Below are 25,305 nucleotides of genomic sequence, written 5' to 3'. Positions count from 1 at the left end.
CCATGCCTTCATCCCTCAAAAATTTGTGGCTTTGTGAAAAGCTCTTTCAACAGATCCAGGTCTTAGATTGTGACTGTCTGCTCAATATTTTCCTTTTATGAAAAGGATTAATTTGGGTGTTGTGTAAGAGGCATCATTTTCAAAATACCTGTTTGTTACCTACTTCAATTAGAGGAGCAGTTTTCAAGATAATCCTTCACCAAAATAGATTCATTGTTTTTATTTCAACAAATTGGTCTTTCAACTCAATCTCTAATTTTGAACATTTCTCTTCTTGCGAAGTGGCTTCCCCTGTCAGCCCAAATCATCCACCGATTGGTCAACTGAGCAGATGGACCCAGACCTTTATGAAAAATACCTGAATGGGGAATTGACGTGTGAGTGCAGTGGTAAATCGTTTCAGACGTGCGATAAAGGGGCGGAGGGCCCGCCCCCTCCGGAACGGACAGTCCCCACCACAGATATTCTCCAGAACTACACAGGCATGAACATCAGTTGGTTCCTCACGACCACCACCCTAGACTACATCTGGAAGAGGTAGGACTTGTCCAGTCCTGTGTATCATTCCAATGGTAACAGATCGTGTTAGAGCTGACAGCCAATGTGATTTTGTGACAGTAGTTAATCTGCAGTTTTCTTTTTCTTTACCTGCTAGTTATTCTTTTTATTTGCAAAAAACACAAAAAGCCCTGTAGATTGTCTGCATGGAATTGCATCATTGTCTTCAGAGCATCTTAGAGCTGGTAGGAACATGTGGAGGGTTATGTACCATGAACCTTTCTACACTTGCATTGAAATGCTTTAATTTGCCGTAAATAAAAAGGGAGAAACACTTGTGTCCAATCAGATTTGGAGGAGTAAGTTTCCTGGACACAGACGAATTGGCCCCTCTCACTCCAAACATCAGCAAAGACTTACTGGCTGACTGGTCCAAGACGGATGGCTCATCGGACATCAATCTCCCTGGCCCAATTAACGTGAGATCAGTTTGAGAAATCAAACATTCAAGACTACAATCCTCTTGTAGGAACTTGTTATGACATCCCCGTGCAGTGCCTTTTTTGTTTCCTTAACGTTAGTGCTGCCCCCTTGTGCCTGCGCTCACGTTGTGATTTGAGTTTGGGGCATCTGTGGCCCTTACATGTGAATATGCCCAAAAGCTATTCTTGATCAGGAAAAGGCATGTCGGCTGATTTCAGAGGTGGAGAGTCAAATTGTTGGGTATTATGTGGGCATTCTTCTAGAATTAGAAATTCTCAGCTCTCCTAAAACATTGTATATCTCATTGCTCCTGAGACCTCCCTAGAAATACCTCTGGATTTCTTCATCATAATCTTGGCCGTCTGTTGATCTCGTTTTTACGCTGAAGCACAACCCTAGTGGTTTGTTTGTACAGAAATTACCCTCAACGGTTTGAAACATTGATTTGGTTAAGCCGTGCAAGTTTCTAATAATAATTAGTCACAGAGGGATGGGTGAAGTTCTTTGATAGCATTCAATTTTTAGTCAATCTTTTGTTTTTCCAATTCTGAGCAGGACTTGGTACCCTCAGACATAACCATGGAGGATATCTATGCTGTGATGCTGTCCCTTGCTCGCTTCAAAAACGTCAAGGTAAACGATTGACCCTTCAAATTGTTTTCAGATTCCAATTTCATCTTTTCTTTTACTCCTCATCAGGCTTATAGGAGGTGTACACTTTTTGTAAGAATGACTAATTTGTTTAGGGACTGGTAGTTTGTATATTGTGGTCATTTTAATCCAATAGTGGCTGAATTTGATTTGAATCTTCCGACTTCCATATACTTCACCAGTGCACTACCGAGCTATCCAGTTTAATCGGGATCCCCGGGTTGTCGATGCGATTGGTTTAGGGCCACTTTATTAGAAGCGCTTAGTGCAAGCACAATGAAACAATGATATTATAACAAAGTATGGCAATTACTTCACCAGATTTGAGTGGTAATTTCTTTGCCCCTTTTGCTAGGTGTGGTGGGACAATAACGGTTACCATGCCCTTCCGGCCTTCATCAACGTCGCCAACAACATGCTGTTCCGTGGCAACATGGACGAGTCGGAGCGACACAAATATGGCATCACTACCTACAACTACCCCATCAACCTAACCAGCGACGAACTCCAAGATATTATCATGTGAGTTGGTTGGTCCGGCAACGTCTGTTTAATCCAACGATGACTCATAAAAAGAAAATGTATAAAAAAAACAAAACATTATGAGCGTTTCATGATGGCTGACATTTTAAAGACAATGGGAAATAAACTTTGTTCTAATTTTGTTCAGCTGAGAGCAGCGTCTGTACTGTCTATCAGATGCTACTTTTTGACCTGTTATGGATTCGAAACAGGACTACCTTGTTAACTTTTGAAAAAAAAAAGTTCATGTTCATTCCTGTGCAAAGATCTGTGCCATAATTTGTGCACATTGAGATGAAAATTGGTCTGGTTCCTTGATGCCCTCTGCATGTAGCACATAGCTGCTACCCATACTGTTCCTGTAGGGAGTCTAGGTCCTACACTGTACTTTACCACTTTGACCTTCCCTCCTTTGGTCAAACCAGGAAGGAGCTACCCATCAGCATGAGCACAGCCATATTTGTTGTGTTTGCCCTGGCCTTTGTACCCGCAAGCTTTGTGGTCTTTCTGGTCACGGAGCGAGAGTCCAAGTCCAAACATCTTCAGTTTGTCAGCGGCATCAGCCCTACCACCTACTGGGTGTCCACGCTCCTCTGGGACCTGGTGAGTTAATGAGCTCGTGTCCAGGGTCAAACCCCAAACAGACCAGGGCCTTCACAACTTTTCTTAGTTGATGTTTTATCTTTGTTATGATACAGATTGCTTTGCTCATAACTTGATAGCAGAGAGCCACCATCAAAGTCACTATTCAGTCCTTGTTTGGATAACTTTTTACCAAGATGTACCCATTTCCAATTTTTTTTGTCCCAGATGAACTTCTTGATTCCGGTCGTTTTGACCATGTTGGTGTTCCGATGCTTCAGTCAGAAAGCTTATATCGGTACGGAAGCCTTGCCAGCTACGATCCTGTTGCTGCTGATGTATGGGTGAGTCCAAAACCAGACCATTCCAAAATTGGACTGGTTGATGTCAGCAATGAGAGAAACGTCAATAGAGAAACATTGTATCTTGCAGTTCGTTTTCTTTTCACTTCTTGTGTACTGCAAATTTGAATGAATTTCTGCGCATGGTAGCTGAATTTTGGTTTTCCTTAAAACCTGGTTCACTAGCAAATGCCGAGATCAAACTCACCCCAATAGGAAAAGAAACACATTTTAAAAAGTAAGGCCAAGTTCGAGCAACTGTTGACTTCTAGTTGATTTTCCCTGGCAACCTCTGCGTAAGGTATATCCGGGGTACCAGGCAAAACTGACCAGCGATTGGCAATGGTTGTCTCTCTAAGTTACCCAAAATTGAAATGAGACACTCTGGACCTCTGTTTTCCGTCTCAAAAACACAAACAGAAACATACTACCGGAATTTGTGTCAATTTTTTTTTTGCTTTTTCTTCTGCCTGCAGCTGGGCTATCACACCGATGTCCTACCCTGCATCATTTTATTTCTCCACGCCCAGCACGGCGTATCTCTCCATGGCCTGTGCCAATATGCTGATTGGCATCGTTACCATCATGACAACGTTTATCCTGGAGTTCCTTGGAATGGATGACAGTGTAGGTTTAAAAACTACTTTCTCCTCAGTTTTATGAGTAGATTCGTGAATTGTGTTGTGAATGAGACCTTGTGTTTGGGTGTGTCTTTTTGTCTTTATGTTTGGTGCATGAATTAAGCTGTGTCGCAGGTCTGTGAGTAATTTGTTTTTACTTTGAATTTGTTTCCATGTAAAAGTGAGCCCGCCACTCTGTAGTTAAGTCCATCGCAATTCCAGTCAAAAGTTAATTGTTTTGACCTGTCACTGGCTTATAGGGTGAACAGTCACAGAGAAATGCCACATGAATACATGTAGCTTGTGACTAGGCTTATAAAAGACTGGATGGCTTGTGACAGACTTGCAGAGATGTCTGGCAGACTTGACCACAGCACTTGTGTGAAGTTTTGGCAGTTTTCACTTTTCCACGGCGTAGGTTTCGTCAGTCAAGCTTCTGTCTTTGCCTCTGTTAAAGAGGGACTTGTGGACAAAGCTCAAAGGAAAAGTGGAAAATTGTCAACAAAATCTAAATGCGTTGTCACATGCAAATCAAATTCTTTCAAAGCTGCATTGTTGCCTTGTATTTCCAGAACTTGATGAGCACCAACGAGAGCTTGAAGAAACTGTTTCTGATATTCCCTCCCTTTTGCCTGGGCCAGGGGTTGATGCAGATGTCCAATGTCTCCCTGCAGTCAGAAGTCGAGAGCAAATTCCGTAAGAAGACCCTTTTAAAATCCAACATTGACAGGCTTTCACATCTTAGAATCATCGTGGTTCTAACTCCATTGACATCAAGGACTGTGGCATATTTGAACAAGGACATTTACAGTTCAATAGCATCTGGTTAAACTAGCAACTTCCATTTTTCCTCATTTATTTGTATGGCATATTTTCAATAGAATCAAATGACCTTCTAAGCATTACTCAGTTTACATGTCCTTCATTTTTTGTTTCTCCACAGAGAACTTGCTAGAATCGGACCCTGCTCCAACCAACGTCTTGGCCTGGGACTTGGTCGGCAAGAACATCTTTGCCCTGGGGATGACTGGTGCTGCTTTCTTTGCTCTGACCTTGCTCATAGAGCACAAGTTCTTCCTCAAGTCCCGGTACAGTTCATCTTAAAACGTCGTTTCTCCAAAAGGAATTGTGTCACAGTTTTGCAGAATGCAATAATTTTCGCCCATCTTTATGTAGTTCTTGTGCAGTTGTATTGAGTTTCAGCCCCAGATGATAAGTTCACCTAGCCTTATTTCCAGTAGTCAGTAGATTACCCATTGAATCAGTTTAATTTAACAGGCTTTTGCCATTGCTAGTGGCAGTTATCGATGTTGATGATGCTGGGACGGGATGACGATCATTTTTTTCTGTTTTCGAAATTCTTTAAAAATTCATATCTTCATTTACTCGACGCATACACCCACACAAAGGACTGTCTGGTTTCTATTCTAATCTGACAGACAACATCTATTGACACAGGAGTATTTCAGCCAGGCCTGCCGCCTTGAATTTTCTTTTGTTCATGAAACTGGCAAAGTGTGCTGCTGACCTGTTCAATTGGGGCCAGATTAGCCTGCAGCGGTATTGTGTGACACTCATCAAATGTTGTCAGGTCGTTAGGCCAAAGGGGAGAAAAGGGGGCCGCAGGACGAGCAAAGAAACAAAAATAAAAGTGGAAATGGTCATGTACTAGTGACATACTGTTTGTGAGGCATTTTTCTTATAACTGGTCCTCTCTGCACTGTGCTATTAAAACGCTTTATGGCAACCAGCGATGCGACCAACCTCTATAGGCTGGTCGCGAATAGTTGACTAGACTAGTCCAACCATCATGGACTTGTGTGTGTTCGATGAGAGTTAGTTGAACTATGATCAACTTTGGTCCTTGGTTGAACTTGCCTATTTTTGCTTTGGTACCATAGTCACATTTTCTCAAGCATGAAACCCATGTATATTTTGGAAAATCTCAACCTGTTAATCAAAGAGACAGATAGATTTAACATGTTTGTACCACCTGCATAACGAGCTCAGTGCCATCGCAGTCATGGTTCTAATTCTGATTGTCGGATTTACAGTCTGTAAGAACAATTGTTTCTGCACCACTTGCATAATTCAATTTGAAATGGGGCTTTCTCAAAATGTCTTTTCCTCCAATGGGATTTGTCTATAGGCTAATCAAGGCAGAGCAAACGCCTCTAGCTTACGAAGACGATGATGTGGTGAGGGAGAGACACCGGGTGCTGTCAGGAGGAGCTCAAAATGACGTGGTCCGTGTGGAGAACCTCACCAAGGTAATATGATTACTACAGTTCTTATTTTTTAATATCCCGGCCCATCGAGCCCTGAAAACATACCTGAGACCGTCTGGGGTCCCAGGGATGATGGTTACACTGTCATTTCAAGCACAGTCCATCCTTTTCGGCACTAATTTTACTCTCTGATTGGCAGAGACAACTTGTGGCAGAGTGTCTTGCCCGAGGACACACCCTCTAAATTCCCACAGGCTCAAGAACCTTGAGCTTGTCGTACCAGGTTCAAAAGAGGACACATTGAGGCTTAGTTGCTCGAAAAGCGTCAAGTGAATTTGACGCAAATAACACCTTTAAGCATCATTGTAATTTGTTATTTTGCTTGCAACTTTGATTCGATTGGTTTTACCAGTAAATCGCTTTCCTTTGCCACTTTTTGTTTGTGTAATTGTGTAACAAATATGAACCTTCCTTCTTGTTCCAGGACTTCAACACAAGTCGAGGTATCTGTCGAGCTGTAGACAGGATGTGTGTCGGTATTCCACGAGGAGAGGTAAGTGCCAAAAAGGAGGATTGTCAAATGATGTCAAATTATTATTCAGTACTTTCTAGCTAAGCCACAGACTTCATTGCTTGTTTTACAGAAACAAACAATAGCATAGCCAGAAGATTGAAACTTGGGGATTAAGACTTTGTTAGCATTGGTTATCTGCAATTTGAAATTGTCGTCTTGGTTGTGTAAATTGTAGATCACTCACCAAAAAGCTTTTGGAAAATGTGTTATAGCTGGGCTTACTCATGAAATAACCTGTCATGAAAGAAAATGTGAAGGCCACACCTTCCACCTCCTACGTGGGATAAAGCAAGAGATCTGTAATCTTGCAAAATGTGTCCTGTGTCTGCAACTGAAACATTGTTAGAACAGAAATCACTGTCATTTTAAGCGGCTAATTCTGCCATGACTGCTTCTGGCATGGACAGTGTTTCGGCCTCCTGGGAGTCAACGGAGCTGGCAAGACCACCACATTCCGCATGCTGACCGGCGACACCCAGGTCACCTCGGGCTGCGCCTACATCAACGGTCTGAGCATCCTGCAAGACATGAAGCGCATCAGTCATAGCGTGGGCTACTGCCCGCAGTTTGACGCCCTCAACGAGCTCCTGACCGGGGAGGAACACTTGGCATTCTATGCCAGACTTCGAGGGGTACCCGAAGAGGACATCAAGAGGGTAAGTGGGTCAGGGTGCCGGACTATCTACTCCGTACCAATGCGTACTGGTTGGAGACCAGTCTCTTTCACATTTTGAAAAATGCTTTGCTTGTGTCTCTCGTGTTCGTAGTTGGGACAGTTGCATGGGGGTCGATAGCATGCCAAAGTTGATAATAGGAGTCGTTTGATCCGACGGTGATGGGCCTCTGCCGTCATTTAGAATAAGATTATGTACTTTGAAAGGCCCCGATTATTTTTTTATGAACACACTAAGCACATTTAAAATTATGTCTCATTTCTCCAAATTCTGTCTGAGGTTTTAACCACTAGTCGTCTGCAGCAGGTGATTTCCTCAATGAGCCCTGTAAAATCTCTCCTTTGCCTTCAGCCATCTCTGCCCTTGTGGAATAGTGAGCATCTGTTGTCTGATTCCTTCATTCAGGTTGTGGAGTGGGGCATCAAGAAGCTAGGCTTGACCAAGTATGCTAAGCGTGTCGCGGGCACCTACAGCGGGGGTAATAAGAGGAAGTTATCCACTGCCATTGCCCTCATCGGAGACCCTCAGCTGGTATTCCTGGTGAGTTGGTGTCTTGCCTCTGAATTGAACGACTTGTAAATATCTTCCTATACGCTAGACTTCTGACATCTCTATATTAACCCTAACAGTCCTCAATCCTCCAACAGGTGAAGGATTGAGGAGTGTTAGGGTTAACATAGTTTCCTGATTAGAAATATGTTACAGTGAAATTGGTTCCCTGGTCGGTATTCTGCACCGTTGAGTTAGTTTTTCATTGTTAAATCCATTGGTTCCGTCGAGGACTGACAGTGACTAAAGTTGGAGAGGAAAATCCTATCTTCCTTGAATCCTAGGATGAGCCAACCACTGGAATGGACCCCAAGGCTCGTCGGTTCCTCTGGAATCGCATCACTGGCATCATCAAAGAAGGACGCTCTGTTATCCTGACATCACATAGGTATGAGAGCAGGGGCGGAGTTGTGAAACTCTGGGGCGGGCCAAGACTAAAGAACCTGTTTTGTCAGAGTTGAGCTGTGCAATATTAGGGAACCATGCTCCGTTCTTTTCTTACCCTCACGGTACGTTAATTGGAAAAGCAGAACGAGCAAAAATTCACTGCACAGTTTGGCTCCCAATATTCTCTGGTGGTTTTGGGTATAAACTAAAAGCATTTAGCTGTATGGAGCACCAATGAGACAAGATTACACATTTAAAAAAAGCTTTTGTTTGTGTTTGCAGCATGGAAGAATGCGAGGCCTTATGTACACGAGTTGCCATCATGGTCAATGGACGATTTAAGTGCATCGGTAGTACACAGCATCTCAAATCAAAGTAAGCCAATCACAATAGATTATGCTTGACATGGTTGACAACTGTTATTTGTTCAGGGCAGATTTCTCAATTTTATTTTAGAAAGGAATACGGTCCACATAGAAGAGTTCAAACCAAGGCGACAATTCAAAACACACTTTTCGACATAGTTCATTTCAATGTTTAGAAAGTTCCGGTGAGTTTTCCAACGTTCAGCTTAGTGTCCATTGCTTGCTTTGCTTGATATTTAACCCACTGACTCTGAAGTTTTAGCTCAATAAGTCGGGTACTACCAATGAAAGGTCAAACTTCATGCCAGCAATGCAAAGGTTTTAACCATTTCATTTGAGCAATGCTAGACTACAAGTGGGTAATGATTTCAGATACAAGGCCTGAGATGATGAAAACCTACCCTGTTTTCTTGGCTGCTATTGGCTCAGTTCAGAATGGCAGAGAGCTCTTGTTACCTAGCAACAGACACACCACATGGATGCCTTTGTTTGCATACATGTGGCAAAGAGGACACATAGGTGATCAGCAAGCCTGCAAGGTTTCATTATGTGCACGGCAGTAGTTACATTGAAACGTTGGCTTGGTATTCTCTTTGTTGAAGGCGAGGGCAGCATTTACGTACAGGTTCATGCACAGTCCGTACGATGAAGAGATCAGCCAGATGCTGTCAGTGTGCACACAGTAACTGGCATGTTCTTCCTCTGTCTAGGTTTGGTGATGGCTATACCATCTCCATCCGTGTGGGCGGCGATCCGCCCCGCCTGGAACCGCTCATGCGCTTTGTGGCCGAGATGTTCCCCCACACCACACTGCGGGAGCGTCACTTCAACATGCTGGAGTACCAGATGCCCACAGCCAGCACCTCCCTGGCCAAGGTATTTGGTGTGTTTGGAGCTAACAAGGAACGGTTTCTCATCGAGGACTACTCAGTATGCCAGACAACTCTTGATCAGGTGAGCGCAGGGGAACAATGTTTGCTCAGTACTCAAAACTCCCAGGAAACTCATTATTCCTCAAATACGTTAACTTTGCATTGTTTTTTTTTTTACCTACAAGCCAGCATTGTGATAATAAACACAGAATGTCATTCACTGTATGTCCAGCTAGCTCTGCTTTAATGATCTAACGTTCATATTTCCCAATCTCTGTAGGTGTTTATCAACTTTGCCAAGGAGCAGAAGACGGGAGATGAGGCATTGCAGGAGACAGACTCCTTGGGAGTGACAGTGGTCAATACTCCTGATAGTAACCAGATATTGATGTCTCCAGGTAAGTTGTGTCAGACCGAGGGTCAATTGGGTGAAAACTGTAATTTTTTTTGTCTTCCCCCAAATGGGTGAGGGATTTAGAAGACGCGATCTGATTATTTGCTGGAGTCATGTCGGGACGTGCTACTTTCCCTTGCCATCCACCTTTGTGACCCAGGTTCGAATCCCACTCAGGCAGACGTGTAGATTAGGTTTTCAGTCTTTACCCAATTTTGTGGGTTTTCTTGGAGTCAGTTTTGCCACTGCTCATCTTCAACATTTTTTTCATCACCTCCTTGCACTCTTGGTTTTATGTTGCATTTCCATGCTGCGTTGCATGTATACTTGTGGGAACCTTTCATAGTTCAATAACAACAGGATCAAAATGGAAACTGACCCGGGTATATCTGAATTCTTCCAAATGCAGAGCTACTTACAATGTTGGCAAAAGTTTATAACTGATGTTTTTAATGCCTGACAGCGTTTGGCTCAGTCCAGTATGTGCCAGAGAACAGCTCTGTCTATGGTGGTGGTGTTCCCCACGATGACCTGTCGGGATTCAGCAATCCCATGTACGACCAGGTACATGGAGTTCCTCTACCTGCCAGTACCCGGCCCAATGGGAAGGGTTTCACCAATCCTCTGTACGAGTCCAGTCGAGACGGGGCACCAGCACCAGGACTGAACAGCAATAATTCAAACGCAGCCAACAGGGCAGGAGACATCGGACATGATGAGGATGGAGAGAAGAGTGTCGAGGACACCCCAGATGAATGCCTGATCCCAGGGCAGACCCCAGAACACGACCCAGGACAGACCCCACAGCAAGTCTCCAGCTTGGAGCTGCTCCTTCGAGCCCAACCGGACGAGAAATTACTCTCTTTTTGCCCTGACGAGGGAACTGCTGATGATCCTTGGTCGTAAGTGGTCAGAAACAATCTAATTTTGTCGCAACTCAACTTTGAAATCATGAAATGCGTTATGGAGGTGCAAAATTTGTTGTATTCATAATGTCTTCATTTTTCCAGTATACATTTATTTTAACCAGCTCTTTATAGAATTGTGTAGGAATGTCATTTCATCTGTCATGGTGTACTCGCAGATTAATGAGTACCGAAGTCTCACACAAAGGCTATGGGAGGAGCCATTTTGGCACCTGTCACTAGTGCACAGATTAATGAGTACCGAAGTCTCACACAAAGGCTATGGGTGGAGCCATTTTGGCACCTGTCACTAGTGCACAGATTAATGAGTACCGACGTCTCACACAAAGGCTATGGGAGGAGCCATTTTGGCACCTGTCACTAGTGCACAGATTAATGAGTACCGACGTCTCACACAAAGGCTATGGGAGGAGCCATTTTGGCACCTGTCACTAGTGCACAGATTAATGAGTACCGACGTCTCACACAAAGGCTATGGGAGGAGCCATTTTGGCACCTGTCACTAGTGCACAGATTAATGAGTACCGAAGTCTCACACAAAGGCTATGGGAGGAGCCATTTTGGCACCTGTCACTAGTGCATGGATTCTATTGATTGTTGCCTTGCCTAATCATGAAGTAATTGTCATGATAGTCTCTTGTACCATCCTGCAGTGGATAGATTTGGGTAACGTTCAGGTTTTAAATCAATCTCTTACTGATTACACTACAATTTCCTCTGGAAACACCTGTTGTAAAGCATAAAGTACTTTTTGACGTTTTGATCTTTATCTGTGGGTACTAAAAATAAAGCTCTGTATATTTTTCTATACCAGTACAATGATTGATTAGAAAAAAATGATACTCTGTTTCTTTGGGTACTTGTACAGGTGTATCGTACTAACATTGAGTTCTATCAGTGATTCAGTGGACAATAATGCAATCAGGGTATATAGCACTTCAAAGTGCTGGAAACTATCGATATTTTTTCCAAAAATTTCCATATGCTTTCTTTCCAAATTGCATGAATTGTAGTTAAATGTAGCTGTGTGCTTTCTAGCTTGATGTAAATACAAATTTTTCTACTTAGTAAATTTACAGAAAGAGAGGATATGTATTAGTCGTAAACTTCTCGTAAATGAGGAGTGGAAGCCGGGAGGGTCTCTGCTTCGTGATCTCGATCAAGTTTTGTAGCATTGGGCAAGTTCAGGGCTGAACTATAACAATTTGACCTCCTGTCAACAGGCACTAAAACGTCCCTTATTGCGTTATTTTACAAAATCTTTACTCATTTTGCCACTGGCTGCAACTCTTGTGGTCTACACACTCAGTAGAATCTCATACAGTTATATTTGTTTGATGGTTCCCCTCTACACTGATAAATGAAGTCGGCATGCATGACGTGCCCCAGGGTCTGGCTTTAAATGGTCGGTCATCCATTGTTCAGGCAGTGTTGGTTGAACCATAGCTATAGCTTAAACTTGACCATTGCAGCATACTGGTTATATCTCCATCTCAATTGTTTCAGCCTGTATGGCCTATTTACACAGAGGAGCAAATGCGATGATAGAAACTGGTAAGCAGCATGATGTTGGATATTAATCCACTGAGCAGAAAATGCTTAGTTTTCAATAACTGACTCTTCACAGTAACATTATATGGAAGTGGTCTACCATGATTGGCCAGAACAAAATATGACTCGGGTTTCTAAACACAGCCATTAATTCTTGTACAACATGGCTTGTCCAGTCGCAGCGTGAAGACGTCCATTGTAAACCACTGAACACTTGTTTTTTTTCGATTGCACTGAAATACATGTATGTTGTCGCTTGCTGGATAAATGGTCCTTTATAATCACTTTGGTCAAGTAAAAGCAACTATGAAGTACTGGTAAGCTGAAATTAAGAAATTTGCATTTTTAATGGTCCATTGTGTATCTTAAAACTATTTTTTTAAAATGTTCACTTTTTGGGGTTTACGGATTGTGCTGTAGTCCACGAACCATGCAGAAGCTGGTCCATTGTGTATCTTAAAACCCTTTTTTTTAATTTTCACTTTTTGGGGTTTACGGACTGTGCTGCAGTCCACAAACCATGCAGAAGCTTAAACAATGTAAATATCTGAAAATTGGCACAAGATATGCAATTAGTGCATCGAGGGCACATGTAACTTGTAGCCATGGAATGCGTATCAGAACAATTGTTTGATTTTTTTTTTTGCTTCAAAATGCCTACTGCTGTCAATGTGTACGATTTATTCCTCTTAAAGAATGAATCTTACGACTTTTTCTGCAGACTGTTCCCAATTCATCTGAATTAGCTCTTGGTACTTCTGCATGGAAACTCAGTTTATGCAGTCATGTTTTAATGTGTACTTGAAATTCTCTTAAATGTTTTTTTTTTCCAACAAAAAGGAGAGTCTAGCCAGTACTGTATTTTTAATGAGGTTTACTCTGTACACTGAAATTAGAAAAGATGCCGTAGAGAATTGAGAAGCCCTAAGAAATACAGAGAACACAGCGTAAAGAATTGTGTTCTCCGGACAAAAGTTCTCTGAACTTTTGCTGTATTCTTTCAACTATAAATCATGTGTTTAAAAATGTTTAAATTTGGAACTTTGAGATAAGTTAGAACCAACCCCCAGAGTGTATTGTATGGAAGAGTTTTACAGAAAGTTTTGCCGATTGGCACAATAAGAGAGCAAAAAGAAACAAATACCTTTCACTTGAACCTTGACCAAACCGACTACATGTGTATCGTTGACTAGAAATGTCTACCTCATGTATGTTGAGTACGTTACCCTGAAATTTACCCAGAATATTGCCACAGTTATTTTTATTGAAGGTGCAAGCTGAATATCTTCTCTTGAACTGCATTATATAAGTACTAAATAAAACTTGGTTTGTTCTGAATAGAATTACAGAATACCTGGTTCTTTTGTTTTACAGGAAAGAATACTCTCCAATAACTCTCCAAAGACAAACTATCCCATTCAATTTGCTTCAGTCACGGATAATTTCCAACAATTTTGATGCTTTGCTGGCAGGTAAATCTATGTGAAAATTCACTTTTTTCAGTCGGTCTTGAATTGCAAAGGGGTTAGCCTTGCAGTTACAGGCACATGATATCTACATTTCTGTTCTTCCTCCGGAATTGTCAAAATGAAATTCCCAAAGTTTAACACCCCTCATTTCAAACAGGTTAACATTTTCTGTTTATTTTATAAACTCTCCAAACCTGGATCCCTAGTTGCTCTCATAGTCATTCTATGAAATACACACATTAAAAATGAACAGTCCCCACCAATGTGGCTCTTTCAATTGATGAGGGTGTGCTTCTGATCAGGGCAGATTGGTCACAATATGTTTTCACGTATCCAGTTACCAAACGTACTCATTCACTTCTCTTCCGGTACCAAAGAAAACAAGACTTCTAATCCATTCCAGTATCAAGTCTGCAATACAGGCTTATACATTTCCCATCATCTCAATATTTCACCTGTTACTGGAGGGTAGAATATTGTAATTGGTCTTCATTCTTAAATTACAGATCAAATAACAAAACTTCTGATTTTGCATTGATGACGGCAATTTTATCCAAACAAGCTCAGCATTACTGACGTTACCTGTGAACACTATAGCGAATTACTAACAGCATCACTGCTGTGTGCCTGCGCTCACACATTCCTCTCGCTCAAACATACCATATCGCCTGCTGGTTTTGTGCACATTCTGTTGAAAATTGGTGACTCCAAATCATGAGCCATCAATGTTCATGTGCTTCTGTCTCCTGTGTTCACCACAGTATCCATGCAAAGTCTACGACAAACACTGGCACTAACCCTAAAACTTGAATACATGTCGTTCAAATTTTCCAATCTAAAGTTCGACAATCTTAAAACTCATGGATTATCTTGCAATTGCAAGGCACAAATTTCTCCTGGTATTACATGCAGTTCAGTCACAAAATGTGTGTCTGACGCCAGATGTTGAAACACACACACATCAGAATGCAAACGATTAAGCCTCATGGTTGGCTACAATAAAAATACTTACATGTATATTTAGGCCTACATAGGATTTTCTGATAAGTAAAGCTTTATTTATAGAATAAAGTTTGCAAAATATGCAGTTGCAGGGTTAAGGCAAGCTGTGCTTCCCTACATTTCGTGTCTTTACATTTTTTAACCCTCCTTTAGTTTTACAGCACAAATATGCACAAGTGTCCACAGTCACTCTCTTGCCTGTTGGTGCAGTGCACCACACGACACAGCTGTGCTTCTTTGAGGTGTTTACCAAGTGACCCAGAGAGTGACTTCAGCATAGGAGGGTTGAAGTGGATGCTGGTCTTTCTAATTCTTACTTCTTTTATTCGTGTTGGACTTGGAATGTCTTAAAACTATCACATTTCAAGACTGTGTCGCAAACAAATGAAATACCAGTGAATGGGTTACTCTACACAACGATGTACTTAAGAAATTACACGTCCCATCATAGGAAATACCTGAATCTCAGAGTTTGCCCGGATCTTACATCCTGAAGACACCGAAGTCTGTGCGGCCATCTTCCCTACGTTGGGAGACAATACTCAGACACATGCTGAGAACCTAGAAATATGAATAACAATAACGAAAATTAATAAAAAATGTTAATTTGCTCCTTGAAATGTTGGGAAAGCAGAATCTAATATATGTAGTAAAAATGAAGTGATTCTCTGAAGTACCAGTATTTCCAAGTTTCAGATTTCAGACAGATTCCAATGTTCTGCAGTTTATCACCTGTGTTGATGAATTCAGTTTATCACCTGTGTTAATGAATTCAGTTTATCACCTGTGTTGATGAATTCAGTTTATCACCGGTGTTGATGAATTCAGTTTATCACCTGTGTTGATGAATTCAGTTTATCACCTGTGTTGATGAATTCAGTTTATCACCTGTGTTGATGAATTCAGTTTATCACCTGTGTTGATGAATTCAGTTTATCACCTGTGTTGATGAATTCAGTTTATCACCGGTGTTGATGAATTCAGTTTATCACCTGTGTTGATGAATTCAGTTTATCACCTGTGTTGATGAATTCAGTTTATCACCTGTGTTGATGAATTCAGTTTATCACCTGTGTTGATGAATTCAGTTTATCACCTTTGTTGATGAATTCAGTTTATCACCTGTGTTGATGAATTCAGTTTATCACCTGTGTTGATGAATTCAGTTAATCACCTGTGTTGATGAATTCAGTTTATCACCTGTGTTGATGAATTCAGTTTATCACCTTTGTTTATGAATTCAGTTTATCACCTGTGTTGATGAATTCAGTTAATCACCTGTGTTGATGAATTCAGTTTATCACCTGTGTTGATGAATTCAGTTTATCACCGGTGTTGATGAATTCAGTTTATCACCTTTGTTTATGAATTCAGTTTATCACCTGTGTTGATGAATTCAGTTTATCACCTGTGTTGATGAATTCAGTTTATCACCTGTGTTTATGAATTCAGTTTATCACCTGTGTTTATGAATTCAGTTTATCACCTGTGTTGATGAATTCAGTTTATCACCTGTGTTGATGAATTCAGTTTATCACCTGTGTTGATGAATTCAGTTTATCACCTGTGTTGATGAATTCAGTTTATCACCTGTGTTGATGAATTCAGTTTATCACCTGTGTTAATGAATTCAGTTTATCACCTTTGTTTATGAAATCAGTTCATCACCTGTGTTGATGAATTCAGTTTATCACCTGTGTTGATGAATTCAGTTTATCACCTGTGTTGATGAATTCAGTTTATCACCGGTGTTGATGAATTCAGTTTATCCCCTTTGTTTATGAATTCAGTTTATCACCTGTGTTCATAAATTCAGTTTATCACCTGTGTTTATGGATTATTACAGTTCTTCAGTTCAAGGCAATGGTATCAAATTCCATAAAACTTGCCCAAACCTCCTCCTGAAGGCAAGGTGTAGCCTCACTCTGGAGAGCATGCCAAGTCATCAGACGTCATTTCTTACCTTGCGTGTGCGCTGAGGAAGGATAATCCCATCGTCCCAGAGTCTCCCACTAGAGTACAAGGCAGCTACCTGCTGCTGGTACCTCCTGCCCATCTCATCAGCCGCCTCCCTGTCTCCTGTTATCTGGGTCCCATAAAGAGAAAGACAATGCCACAATAGTCACTGACTTCGGACGAGACACCTGTTGACTGAAATCCTAGAGCAGGAATGGTACGTCCAGCAGACCCTAGGCCTGGGACATGGGACATCATGTTCCTTATGGATGCCTGGTTGCGTGAACCACCACTCAGAAACCAGGCTGACCAATTATAAGCTATTTATCTGGACACATGAACAATGCAAGTTCTGCAACTCCCATTGGCCAGAACTACCAAAGTTTTCTACTGACAAATGTTGAACTTTGGATCACTTTGATGAGTATAAATTAACAGTGGGGGAAGAAATCACCAAACATCAAAGTTACCAAGAGGTACTTCAGCCTTGCTTGGGAATGGCAGGTCCAGAAATTAGCCGTGCCAAGACAAAGTTGAGTATGAAGTACAGAATCTTTGGTACACACACCCCACAAACTCAAGCCCTCCTGGAAATGATCTGTGACTTGAGACACCCCTACTGATGCAACCTACCTGCGATGCGGCATGGACTGCGCCCTCCGGTGATGTGATGCCAATCCGAGCTGATGGCCACATGAAGAGAAAGCGAGGGCTGAATGATCGACCGCACTATGATTTAAAAAAAAAAACACCAACCACAAACACAAATCAGATTGGACAGGCTTCTCTCTGCGGACTGAATGTCGATATCAGCATTTTTCTTTCATTCCACTAAGAAGGATATACTTTGACTCTAGCTAAACACAAAATGATTTTTTTAAAGAAAATAACGGAGAAAACTATGACTAGAAGTTCATTTAAAATATTGAAAGTAAGTAACTTCTAAAAATACAAGGAAAATACAACTAACATCAAAGCAGAATACAGTAAATTACCAAGGACACTCTGCCAAAAGGCAATTGGAACTTTGAAACCTAAAGAGCAGTATTAAAATTGGGATTCACTTTTTTCAATGACAAAATGTATGACTGGAATTTAATATTGCTCTTTGTGGTGCGATGGAAAACCTCACTCACCATGGCAAAATTACTAGGCCCAAAACTGTCCCCAACAATCACCGAGATCTTCGGGACTTGGGCACAGGCCACGGCAGTCATCATCTTGGCTCTGTTCCTGATGACATCACCCATGGCTTCCCCGTCTTCCCCCTCTGGTATGCTAGAATCAGGGGGTGTGTTTGAGAGGAAGATCAGGGGAATCCGTCGTTGGCAACACAGCTCCACGAAGTGCGCCCCTTTGGTGGCAGCATCAGCAGTCAGGGGACCGTCATTGCCGACGATGCCTACTAAATGACTGTTAGAAGGCACAGTAGGTAATCAGCATTCAAATGGGAGGTGGTGATATAAGAATATATGATAGGATCAGTCAAAACTGGTCAACAGTCTAAAAGTTACAGGGCACTTCCTACATTTTGATAAAAGTATCTTTTCAGTGAATTCTATAATAACACAGTTTTTATATAGCGCATCACACCAAAGTTTCGATGCACTTCACAAGAAACAACAATTAAATGGAACAGGTAAGTTCTAAGGACTGCTTTTAATCCATTTTCTTTCTTGACAGTTTTGATATTGTGTAGAGGAGAAGTTCCGAAGCGATGGTGATACATGCATGAAGGAACAATGTCCATCAGTCAGTGTGAGTGACCGGTATGTTGAGCAGCAATGTTGAGCTAGAACTCTGTAGTGATGATGAATATGCATTGAGATGAATTATTCATATTAAAGCTGATCAAAGCCTCTTGACTTTTATTTTCAACAGCAAGGGTGCTACTGTCCAGCAATTAGACATAACAGTGCTACATGTATGTGACTTGGACACAATGTCAACAACCAATGAATGCATTCCTGTCTTGATGATCTAGGATGCCGAATCGAGTTGATTTCAAAACAGGGAGTTTATCTAATGTCAACTGTCTCTCCTACATTTTCTTTGGTTTTAAGCACAGCGCCCTCACCAACTCATTCAAGACAATTCTGTTAAATGTTGCCCCTTTTTTCGTCACAAAAACATTAGGTTATTGAAAAAAGCCAGGTACACTTTAACCACTTCCACCAGATAACAAGGTTATCAAACTGTTGTAGTAAAGTAATTCTCAAGTGCCAAGTGTTCTGCCAAGTATTGAACTGATTTGATTATAAAGTTGAACATGGGCACTGGATGGTGCGCAAAGGTAAGATTACAAAATAAAATGATGACTTCATTAATTTTCATGACAAAAGCACTCAAATTAATACTTGGCAGAGTACTTTTCCGATACTTTTCTTCTTAGAAAGTGTCTGAAGTCTTAGATTTTGCAATCTTCCCTTTGTGCATGTGTACCCCTGCATGTACCGTGTAATACCTACCCCTCAATATGAGCCATTCCTGTGATCAAGCTAGGACCATACACGGTCTTGAATTCATGGAATCGACTTCCATCAGTTAGTCGAGCAATGACCTGGGGAAAAAAAAGGATCAACGCAGTGACCCAAAACACTACATGTATGCACAAAATGTCACGGCTGTTGACAAAATGCCACAGTTTATACCGAAATGACGGCAACAAAATCATTCATTGTTGGTGGATGTTTCCGTTTTCGTAAAATAGCAGGAAAGGCAATTTGCCAGGTGTAGGGACTGAATTCAAACCCCTCAGGACAGGTATTCAGTCAAGTTCTCCCTCCACTATGTCATAATCAAACGGCAGTTCACTGCCTAGTCCGAGTTTACGACAAACTGTCACCAGCTGGATTCGAACCCCAACCCTCGAGTCACAAGTCACAACTCTGTCATAATTACTGTGACCCTGTCAACGCTGAAGCACATATAACTAACAAAAGAACAAAAAACCGAGGCGTGGAACCTTCAAGGGCAATGGATCATTTGATGTTGTTACCTTCTTCATACTTCCAGGGGTGTCTAGAGCCATGCCAGGCAAGTCATCTACACTGTACAAAGGTTCCTGCCAACCATCATACTGCATAGGTCTCTGCTCGTTCAGGCCAGCGATGATGTCTCTCCCAGTCTCAAATGCATCCTCTTCACAGGCAGCAAAATGATCAGTAACACCGCTCACTCTGCGAGGAGGGGGGGGGGGATTACGAATGAAATCATGAGGCAATTTTCATGCATGATATCTGTACTACCAATTTCAGTTTCTGTAAGAAGTCCCCGTTTGCTTGGCATCCCCTCTGGGACCTCTAAATTTGGGCCATGACATAGCAACAGGTTTTACCTAACAACAGCTATTAGAACTGCAGCTTCCTCCTTTTGGAAGGGGATCTATGACCGTCTCACAGCATGACATTTACTCAGTGTGAATTGGTGGAGGCAAGAACCAAAGTCTAAGATGTCATAGACCGATAAGTTTAACAGTTCAAGGAGGTACATGTAGTTATTATCTGGGGTACAGCCAGGATAGCTCATGAAAGTCATTCAACTGATTTCCAGGGGGGGTCTCTTGGAGGGGGAACCCTGTAAGGAAGAGATGACAAAGAAGTGTCCGGTTTTAGATGTGGAAGGAAAATCCAGACAGATCTCCCAAGGAAACCCATGGAATCACGTAGGGACTGAAAGCCCAATCCACACACAGGGCTGGTCTGAATGAAAAGCCTGGTTGTAGAGATGAACAGCTGGGAAAATACTTTTACTGGTGCACACAACTGCCCCTCTTTATAAATCTGCCTGGAAATCTTTTCTGTGATGTACTAGAGCCTTTCCTCCAATTTCCTGTTTAAAACTGATGGTGTCAACGTGTTGCTGAGAGATTTTAAGCTTTCCAGTGAGTACAATAGGCAGCACTGTTTGGATTGGCGTTTACAGAATCTGTAATAAGACCAGCCTGTACATGTCTTGGAATGAAACAGTTCAGTCATCATCTTACTTGCAATGGAGCGTGGCACCTCCCAGGTTCTCCGCGCTGACCTTCTCTCCCGTTGCAGCAAAGACTAGTGGAGGGCCTCCCAGGAAGATGGTGCCGATCTTGTCAACCATGACGGCCTCGTCACACATGGCTGGCACGTAGGCACCCCCGGCCGTGCAGGACCCACACACAATGGCTACCTGAAGAGAAAAGGTAACAATACAACAGGGTCTAAGTGAGGGTTCGAATCCAACTCAGAGCGAACATACTCAAAGCTGCTATTCCCCTTGACACTAACCCCCTAGGGTGCACTGAAAATCATATTGAAATCGGAGGATTTGCCACTGTTGGGGTTAATACGCAATGCTTACCTGAGGTATCTTGAGGGCAGACATGAGGGCCTCATTAGCAAACGTCTTACCTCCGTGCTCCTTGTCCGGAAAAATCTCTGACTGGAAGTTAAGATTGAAAAGGAAGAGTACATGTATATAAAGCAGATCAAGCCCTTGTCAAGTTGCAGAGGAAACCAGACAGACAGACAGACAGACAGACAGACAGACAGACAGACAGACAGACAGACAGACAGACAGACAGACAGACAGACAGACAGACAGACAGACAGACAGACAGACAGACAGACAGACAGACAGACAGACAGACAGCCAGACAGACAGACAGATACACGCACGAGACAAGATGAATGTAATGTACAGTGCATCACTTGAGGGGTATAAAACTGTGTGGCTTTGCAACATGTACATGTACCTGTAGTGGAAGGAAAGCGCCCCCGCTGTCCACAATGTAGACACACGGCAGTCGGTTGTGCAGGCCGATCTCCTGTATTCTCAACTGTTTCTTAACCCCGATGGGGTACATGGTTCCCCCTTTCATGGTACCATCGTTGGCTGATATTGCACACCAGACCCCATTGATTTTCCCAACACCTTTTCAAGTCAAAATGTCAAGATAAAGGCTTAGTAACATGTGATATTCTTCTGGAAAGAAACATGTATCTGGGTCAGTGCTTTAGTTCCATAGGATAAAGAATGATTTCACAACTACGGTACATGTAAAGGCTCCAGTGCTGCAGGTTTTTAAAATATTTTTTAACAATCTGACAATAGGGCAGTTCCACACCAAAGTGGACTTGGCATAAAAAAAATCAAATACACGTGAATAAAACAAACTTGGTGTCAAATGGAAGCTACATGTACACTGTAAACAGTGGTAAAAGTCTATATTTTCAAGATTTAGACACAAAATTTTGAATTTTGATCCATTTTGGTGAAGAAAGATTGGATTAACTAATAATCTTGTTTTTATCCCCAAAAGTGAAAGTTTTTCATTATACACGTACAGGTACCAAGAAAAATATGTTCAAATGACAATATATTCAGTTATTTGAAAGACCAGTTCATGTGAAACTGATCAAAACATTTTTCCCGTGTTTTGCATCATTTGTCTCACTTTGGTGACTTTCAATATTTTGGACCATAAAAATATATGTACATGTACATGTAAGTACATATTGGAAAAGTACATATTTTTAACTTTGCTTTAAAAGTTGCAGTGTGAATGTTAAGAAAGTTAAAGCAATTTCAGGTACTGTACATGTACGTGCAGGCCTACAATATGGCACTGTCACTGACACATTGGTAATTTTTGTTTCTTAATTACAATTAATTAATACATGTATGTCTTTCTGTTACTATTTTGGCAACGGAAGGTCAATAACAGGATACATGTACGGTATTTTACTTTCATTAATTTAAAACCCTCCTACGCTGAAGTCACTCTTTGGATCACATGGTAAATAACTCAAAGAAGCACAGCTGTGTTGTGTTGTGCACTGCACCAACTGTCCCTCACAGGAATATCAGATTGCACTTTTGTGCTGCCCAACAACTGTGCCTCACTGTTTCATGTGCATAATTGTGCAGTTAACCAAATGCAGTTAAGAGGATGGCCCAAAAGGCCAACCACCTGTGTCCACACTGAACCTGTGCATGTTTGTGTTCCATATAAAAAAACATATGCAAGAGAGTGACTGTGGGCACTTGTGCGTATTTGTCATGTTTGTGCTGTAAAACCAGAGGAGGGTTTAAAAAGTTATTTTTAAATTTTATTTTAAAAAGTTATGGTTTTTGTACCGGTAGTTACACCCACATACATGTAAATAACTGTCTGGTGGCTACTCTAATTTGACAGACAACATCTATTGACGCCCGAGTATTTCTGCCAGGCCTGCCGCCTTGTAAAAAGAGCCCAGATTATGCGGTATTATGTACATGTAACTTTCTTTTTCTCACGAACCCGGCACAGTGCGCCACTGGCGTCTTTTCAATGGGGGACAGATTAGTCATGTTAGTGTGCAGCGGTATTGTATCATTCATCACTGGAGTGCTTTTGTCCCCAGTGGTAATCCACTCGTGCTGAATGCCACAAACAGTGGTTTCATCTTTGACAAAAAGTGCGGATTTCCTCTGCAGTTGACAACTGAAAAAATGTTGGCAATTCCCAGCAGCTCGGTCCTTCGTTATATGGCCCGGCTCTTTTGTCCGGTTTTGTGTTCCCGGTACATAGTAAGCCTACATGTACATGTACATGTATGTGACGGAGAGAACCCCCCCTGCTTTGTGTTGGTCATTGTCTCGCAGGAATCTGGGGAATTCTTTTCAGACATCTTGGGGGGGATGTGTTAAGTAACAATAGTCTGGAATGTGTATAGGGATTGGACATGTTGGGGGGCGTACCCCTCGGTCTCATTTCTTGCTGGGTATAGGGGTTCCCCAGCAGGAAGTGGTTAAGAATACGGACATAAAGACCAGTGCTCTGATACAGTGCCATTTCAGCAGCGGTTCGGGCAACTCCTCCATTGCTATTCCAGACTGCACTACATACTCTCGACGTGTACTGCTACATGCACATGTATGCTATGCGCATGTTGCCAGGTTTTCTATGAAGCTATGCAGTGCACCCATTCCGGGAACGCATGGGTTGCAAATTGGCTCTATAAACTGGCAGATTTTCATCGCGTGAGGGTAGCATTCCAACGGACACTACAAAAATTCCCAAAGTCGTCTACAGACGACCTTTGGAGATTCAAATTTTTTGACAAAGTTTTATTGATTTTTAATCCCAGGCATTTCAGACGAAATGATTTTGCAGGATGCTTACCGGGCACCTTTGTTAATAAGGCTTTGGGATACATGTAAAAATTGAAGAAATTTTTTGGGGGGTTGTACATGTACATGTACATGTACAGTATGGCCCCATCTTTAATTTAAGCGAATATTTCCTTGAGGTAAGCAAGCCTTATGCTTTGCGTGTTTCATACAGACAATGAGGAATTTCTCTACAGTCTCCATGAAATGCCCAGTACTTGCCCCTGTTCACGTAACATTGTGAGCCTAAACACTGGTTGTCAGGAAGTTGGATGCTAAAATGGCCAAGATGGGCTCTAACCATTATTGTGATATATCGAATACCAGTGAATATCTTATCCACAAACTGTGACCATTAACATCAGTGATTGTCATGATTGTACGGTATAGTCACCAGGCCCCTTAAAACAAATCAGACTTGTCACTTTAAAATACAGTAGGTGGCAAAATTAGGGACTTGGTGACTACACCGTACCCGGTCATATGGTCACAGACGCCAGAGTTTGTGTGTTAAGTCGGAGTTAGAGGGTAAGGACATTGTTTATGTATGTATGACTAACCTAGGATAGGCCTAGTATCCAAGGCCTAGCACCAGTACATATAGGCTTAGGCCTACATGTTAAGTTTTTGTAGGCTACATTAAAGTTTAAGCAATAAAGACATCCAATGCACCTGATGCATGCGCCAGCAATGCTGCACTTACAGTTTTGTACCTCTGTTTCAGTTTTTTTTATTTTGTTTTCTGGAATTACAGTACTGCTTTCAGTCATGAGTCTTGGTCTTACCGGTAACAATGCTGGCACCTGGTATATCACCATACGGCATGCCAAATCCAGCTAATGTTCCGATCTCTAGGAATGTGTCGTCGCTGTACTCATCCAGCAACAGTTGCAGTTTGTCCTGAACAAACAGCTTGCCGTGGGCCTTGGTGTGCCGCTCCATAGCCTTTGGTCCTCCCCCAGATCTTGCAACGGTCACCATTTGGTTGTGCTTCTCCTCAAGGTGTTGACTCTGCGCCAGTCTGGTCTGAAAGGTTGGCGAAGATGTGTCCACAGCACCATCCAAGACTTTGAAAACTGGGCGATGGTGTTTGGATTCTGATGCTGGCGTCGAGTAACGCCTGCTACTGACAGTACTGTTTGATTCAGTTTCACTGAAGTTACTGCTGGTTATACTTAAACGTCGTATGTTGAGACGACTGAAACTGCGGTTAGTCATGTTGGGCCGACATGTACACAAAGTTCTAGCCACTCTCCTAGCAAGCCCACTGTCATGACCATGACTGTGGAAATGTAAGGAGTGCACATGAAGATAACGGCAAGCAAAGCCAAAAGATTTCTGTCTTAAGAATAAAACCTTACGCATTTCCTGGATGCATTGCCTCCCTGTAGGGTTTCCTAGTAGCATGGTGAACATATAAAGCCAAGATTCCCGGCATTTAAAAGAGGAAACCAAATTTTCAGACACAAAATTCCGACAAGACAAGTCTTCACGCCCGCCCAGAGGTTCAGTTTCAAGTAAATTGAACTAGCG

At 42.0% G+C, this 25,305-nt stretch overlaps 2 protein-coding genes across 3 annotated transcripts in view; one reads left to right on the top strand and one right to left on the bottom strand.

The window, feature by feature from the left end:
- Positions 1-13,560, top strand: part of LOC110982808 (phospholipid-transporting ATPase ABCA1-like) — a 45,647-nt gene extending 32,087 nt beyond the window's left edge. For both annotated transcript variants that reach the window (XM_022241491.2, XM_022241490.2), the window contains 18 exons: positions 283-537; positions 848-977; positions 1,537-1,614; positions 1,988-2,154; positions 2,580-2,757; positions 2,965-3,080; positions 3,554-3,704; positions 4,270-4,393; positions 4,641-4,785; positions 5,847-5,967; positions 6,410-6,478; positions 6,907-7,155; positions 7,579-7,713; positions 8,007-8,110; positions 8,392-8,484; positions 9,185-9,428; positions 9,627-9,744; positions 10,204-13,560. In XM_022241491.2, coding sequence (XP_022097183.2) covers positions 283-537; positions 848-977; positions 1,537-1,614; positions 1,988-2,154; positions 2,580-2,757; positions 2,965-3,080; positions 3,554-3,704; positions 4,270-4,393; positions 4,641-4,785; positions 5,847-5,967; positions 6,410-6,478; positions 6,907-7,155; positions 7,579-7,713; positions 8,007-8,110; positions 8,392-8,484; positions 9,185-9,428; positions 9,627-9,744; positions 10,204-10,646 — 2,920 coding nt within the window. In that variant the 3' untranslated portion in view covers positions 10,647-13,560. The remainder of the gene's footprint in view (positions 1-282; positions 538-847; positions 978-1,536; positions 1,615-1,987; positions 2,155-2,579; positions 2,758-2,964; positions 3,081-3,553; positions 3,705-4,269; positions 4,394-4,640; positions 4,786-5,846; positions 5,968-6,409; positions 6,479-6,906; positions 7,156-7,578; positions 7,714-8,006; positions 8,111-8,391; positions 8,485-9,184; positions 9,429-9,626; positions 9,745-10,203) is intronic.
- A 273-nt stretch (positions 13,561-13,833) lies between these two features.
- Positions 13,834-25,299, bottom strand: LOC110982822 (methylcrotonoyl-CoA carboxylase beta chain, mitochondrial-like). Its single transcript, XM_022241512.2, has 10 exons — positions 24,558-25,299; positions 21,374-21,552; positions 20,980-21,060; positions 20,630-20,808; positions 19,643-19,823; positions 19,113-19,204; positions 17,781-18,057; positions 17,278-17,373; positions 16,652-16,774; positions 13,834-15,249 (listed from the first exon to the last, which is right to left on the bottom strand). Exons 1-10 carry the CDS (start codon positions 25,186-25,188, stop codon positions 15,172-15,174), a joined length of 1,917 nt encoding a protein of 638 aa, XP_022097204.2. The 5' UTR covers positions 25,189-25,299; the 3' UTR covers positions 13,834-15,171.
- Positions 25,300-25,305: the final 6 nt, after the last annotated feature.

This window comes from Acanthaster planci, linkage group LG12 (genome assembly GCF_054643075.1).
Source record: "Acanthaster planci isolate LZ-2023a linkage group LG12, COTS_SCS, whole genome shotgun sequence".
Taxonomy (NCBI): Eukaryota; Metazoa; Echinodermata; class Asteroidea; order Valvatida; family Acanthasteridae; genus Acanthaster; species Acanthaster planci.
The sequence above is the reverse complement of the archived record's forward strand: the minus strand, read 5'-3'. Positions and strand labels throughout refer to the sequence as shown.

Coding starts and splice junctions, on each gene's coding strand:
- LOC110982822 (XM_022241512.2), bottom strand. CDS start 25,188: ATGTTCACCATGCTACTAGGAAACCCTACAGGGAGGCAATGCATCCAG. Junction 19,824..20,629: donor GGTGCCACGCTCCATTGCAA/GTAAGATGATGA, acceptor CCCTCCTCGCAG/AGTGAGCGGTGTTACTGATC. Junction 18,058..19,112: donor GGAATGGCTCATATTGAGGG/GTAGGTATTACA, acceptor GCCTTCTAACAG/TCATTTAGTAGGCATCGTCG.